This window comes from Ursus arctos, unplaced genomic scaffold (genome assembly GCF_023065955.2).
Source record: "Ursus arctos isolate Adak ecotype North America unplaced genomic scaffold, UrsArc2.0 scaffold_37, whole genome shotgun sequence".
Taxonomy (NCBI): domain Eukaryota; kingdom Metazoa; phylum Chordata; class Mammalia; order Carnivora; family Ursidae; genus Ursus; species Ursus arctos.
Window position 1 is genome coordinate 3,352,923 of NW_026623053.1, and position 4,190 is coordinate 3,357,112.

The following is a 4,190-nucleotide window of genomic DNA, read 5'->3' on the forward strand; positions in this document are numbered from 1 at the left end:
TGTGAATGCATACACTTGAAAGTGGCTAAAGTAGTAAATGTTATGCTATGTACATCTTACCACGATTTTCAAACATTACTGTTGCATCGTCATTACAGAGATTCTAACATAAAGAATAAACCGTGATGTGAGTCAAGGTTACGGACAATATTCATCTTATTAGTTTGGTGTTATTGAAGAGAGAATGCTGGTGGAGACTGGATGATAAATCTTATGATGAAATCTTCAAAATCTTACTTTGGGTAAAGCTGAAAACTATAGTTTTGATCTGTCTGAAGGAATCCAGTGGAGAGAGGCCAGGATCTGGATATTTTACGCAATACTAGATAAAAAGAAAATCCGTGTGAATAATCCTTGTTCTAGTTCCATGATTCAGTTTTAGAATGTGTATGGATCAGATCATTTATCTGGAGAGAAGAAGATAATGTTATGATATTTCATGCCTTATTTACTGTACTGTATCTACTCTCACAAATACATTGTGTGTTGTATAATCCCGAGCTAGGTGGGATGAGTGTGGCCCAGACGAGATGGTCCATAGCACACACCCGGGCTACACTTTGTGCAGAACTTCTTCGCCTGGTGTATAGAAGGTTGACTTTTAGAGCATGTCACAAGATTTCTAAAATTCTATGGGATCCTCATTCACTCAGACATTACAATTAAAAGCCCCAAGCTTCCATGTGAATGGTGGTTTGATTTTCTGGGGTTCTTTCCTTAGTCACTGAAATGGGGTCTGGCAGTCCTTGGCCCTAGGCCCTTATCTACATCCACTGATAAGGTAGGCTCTTAGCTCTGAGTCTGAAGACAAGCAAAAGGACTGGGAAGGAAATGAGCAGATTGAATTTCAGTGCAATGTGCAAAAGTGATAGACACTCTCCCTACCATCTCCCTTCACTACTTCTTATCCCATTTTCTGTAAGTTATTGGGAATCATAATTAAAGGATATTAAGGAATTTCACAGACAAAGGGAGAGAAATTATTACCTGTACTGGACAGACAGATTTCCTTCATCGTACAGATTTTCCAGCCTTTTTTGGAAGTGGCATATTCTCAGATGAAGCCACATGTACTGGCAAGGAAATAAAGGTGACTGTGCCAGAAAGTGAGGAATTGTTTGGAGTTTTATGAACAGTGATGTCTGATGTAGAGTAAAGATGTGGAAATCTATGAACACAGCATTGGACAATTGAAAAGTACTTTGGGAGCTTGCTATTCTGAATATTTAGATATTTATCCTGAGATGTCTCGTATTAGAATCTACATCTTCATGGGGCGCCTGGGTAGCTCAGTCCTTAGGTGTCTGCCTTCGGCTCAGGGCGTGATCCTGGAGTCCTGGGATCGAGTTCCACATCAGGCTCCTCTGCTGGGAGTCTGCTTCTTCCTCTCCCACTCCCCCTGCTTGTGTTCCCTCTCTAGCTGGCTGTGTCTCTCTCTGTCGAATAAATAAATAAAATCTTAAAAAAAAAAAAAAGAATCTACCCTTCATGTTCTCCTTGAGTATTTCGTTGTATGGAAAGAACAGAACAAGTGACATGTTTACAAATACAGTCCTGGAAAATTGAATTGCACGATTTCTTGAGGAGCTTTTTGTGTTCTTTTCCTTTCAAATTACGTTAAAGAGAAAGGCACTTCCAAACCCAGAAACCCCGTATAACCGTACTGGAGACGCTTCGCTAGGTCAATGCGCTTTATTAGTTTTCCTGAACTAGAGATTGCCATGAATACAACTCAGGAGCACACTCCAGACAACCATTTCCTGTTCCTCCTGGAGCTGGCTCTCCCTTCACTGCAGCCGTTCATCCTCATAACACACTCAAAAGGTGCTAAATTACTTGACCTGTTTGAAACCACATCTCGGAGAGCCATCGATGAACTTAGCCCCCTCGCCTTTGCGTGGTGTTAGGGGAAGAAGGGAAGAAGGTGGGTGATTCAAATGAACGGGAGCAAAATGACCATTCTCAATTTTCACTTGCAAGGATCAGTAAGCACGGAGTGGGTTACAGCCTCCTCTTGACTTTTTAGAGAACACTCTTTTAGAAGGGCCACTCTAGTTCACTGTAGAAGATGCTACCATCTTTGACATGTTTATCTAAAGTCATAATATCATTTACGTAAGCAGGAATAATTTCTTGAATGTCGTCTTGCCATCGACAAGTGATAAGGACATAGCCCTGCCTATAAGATGATTTGTATTCGCAGTCAGACATTCTAGCTCCTCTTGTTAAATTACAATACACCCCTTCTATCAGTTGCCTGCTCCTGTGACATTTCTTAACTCCATTCTTACAAGGCACGAATATGTTTTTACAGAGCTTTTGCAACTCCTCATACACTACTTGGAGGAAGAAATGTTCTCTGACACAACGGAACTTGTCGTGAACATTTTTCATCTTCATTTCCGCAGTACAGTACTCTGGATCAGTTAGCGGTCTTGCGGGATCGATAATCGTACGTCGTCGGAAAGCATCTTTGGTAAGAGGTCTGGCAGGTCCTAGCTTGAGCAGCTCCTCCAAGTAATCTTCGAACTCTTCCGTCTCTTCCTCTGACTTACCGAGATGGATACGCAAAAATTCAAACTGCAGCGGCTGCAGCAGCAGGAGCAGCAGAGCCAGGGGCCGCGCCGCCCTCGGAGCCCGCATGCTCTCCGTGGGGACTAGGAGAGAGAAGGGGACAGGTGCCGCTGCCACGCCGCGCTTGCGTCTGTGCCCAGCCACGCGAGCGTTTCTGCCCGCCCCCTGCTCGGCTCAGCTCTAAGGCTTCGGGCGATTTTCAAATTGACAACTTGGCATGTATTTCTATATTTCTGAAACATGGACTAAAAAGTAGCCTTCCGACGCCCAGAGTCAGTCTAGAAGACTGTGGACATGCGAGGAGAAGGGGAAGGAAGGCAGGAGAGAAAAGGAGAGAGAAGGAAGCAAGGAAGGATGAGGAAGAGAGCAAAGGGCAGATGCAGGGCAGGCCAGCCGCGGGGAGGGGAGAAAGCGGAGAGGAGACTCCCGCTGCCGCCCTCTGGAGCGAACGCCTCCGCTGCTTCCTTGGGAGTTGTGACCCTGCACTGCAAAGAGCCCTAAGTGACCCTCCCTCGCGTCCCCCTGCTGTGAGGAGGAAGGTTCTTCATCTTAGGACTTCTCTGGCTTCTCTCATGGGAGCTGCCTGGGAGAAGGGATCAAGCCAGGGACCTCGGGTCAGAGGATCACGTCTGCTGCTCTTTGGGTGTCTGCTTTCCCCTGGCGCGTTGCGGGGAGCTGCTCGGTCCTCTGTGCAGCCTCCTCTGACCGCTCAGCAGAGCTGAGCTGCATCGCCTACGGGGGTGGGGGGGTGCATCCTATTTCGTTCTCTTTGGTCGACTTCCTAGACTTCCGGTGTCGCTGTGACCAGGTTCACATCCCTAACCTCTCTCCACCCCTAACCTCTCTCCACCCCGTGTGCCTGTTGGGCAGTTATGGGAACCTGACCAACACGATTTCAGTCCTTACTTTCTTGCCTCGTCTTGGGTCCCCCCGTCTGTTCACCCCACAGCAGGCTGCATACCCCCAGGACTTTAGATACCCGTGAGCAAGTGTCCTTGCTACGCAAATGTGTAACACGGAGATGACTTACATTTTTAAAAAATCGTACTACTTTAGGGGCGCCTTGGTGGCTCCGTTGGTTAAGCATTTGACTCTTGATTTCCGCTGGGGTCATGAGCTCAGGGTCGTGGGATCGAGCCCCGAGTTGGGCTCCGCACTGAGTGTGGAGCCTGCTTAAGGTTCTCTCCCTTTCCCCACCCCTCCTCCCACTCTTGCACTCTCTCTCTCCCCCCCAAAATTGTCCTGCTTTAAAAAGAAGTGGAAATACCTAATTTGGTACATACTGAAGAAGAATGTTATTCCTAAGCTTCGTGGTCGTGGTGTGAAATCATTTAGAACTTTCCTTCCCAGAGTTTCAGCAGCAGTAACACGTGTCGCAGGAGTTGTGCCCCATCGCTAGACATCTGGGCATATAGTCGGCCCTTCAGTGCCAAGTGTCGTCTTCCACAGAGAACTCTTGGGCCTGCCTATCATTTTCCATTCCTATTCCAAATCTGGCTGTGAATCGCTAATTCTCCAAGGAGGCTTTGCTCCCAGAGAAAGGAGAGTACCTTAGGTATGCTGGAGAGCAGGCTTCCAGGCCTCCCTCTGCCCGTGGCCTCTTTACCTCGATCAGT

At 47.0% G+C, this 4,190-nt stretch overlaps 1 protein-coding gene across 1 annotated transcript; it reads right to left on the bottom strand.

Annotated features, from left to right (window-relative positions):
* Positions 1-2,037: 2,037 nt before the first annotated feature.
* Positions 2,038-2,643, bottom strand: RNASE9 (ribonuclease A family member 9 (inactive)). Its single transcript, XM_026490556.2, has one exon. It carries the CDS (start codon positions 2,641-2,643, stop codon positions 2,038-2,040), a length of 606 nt encoding a protein of 201 aa, XP_026346341.1.
* Positions 2,644-4,190: the final 1,547 nt, after the last annotated feature.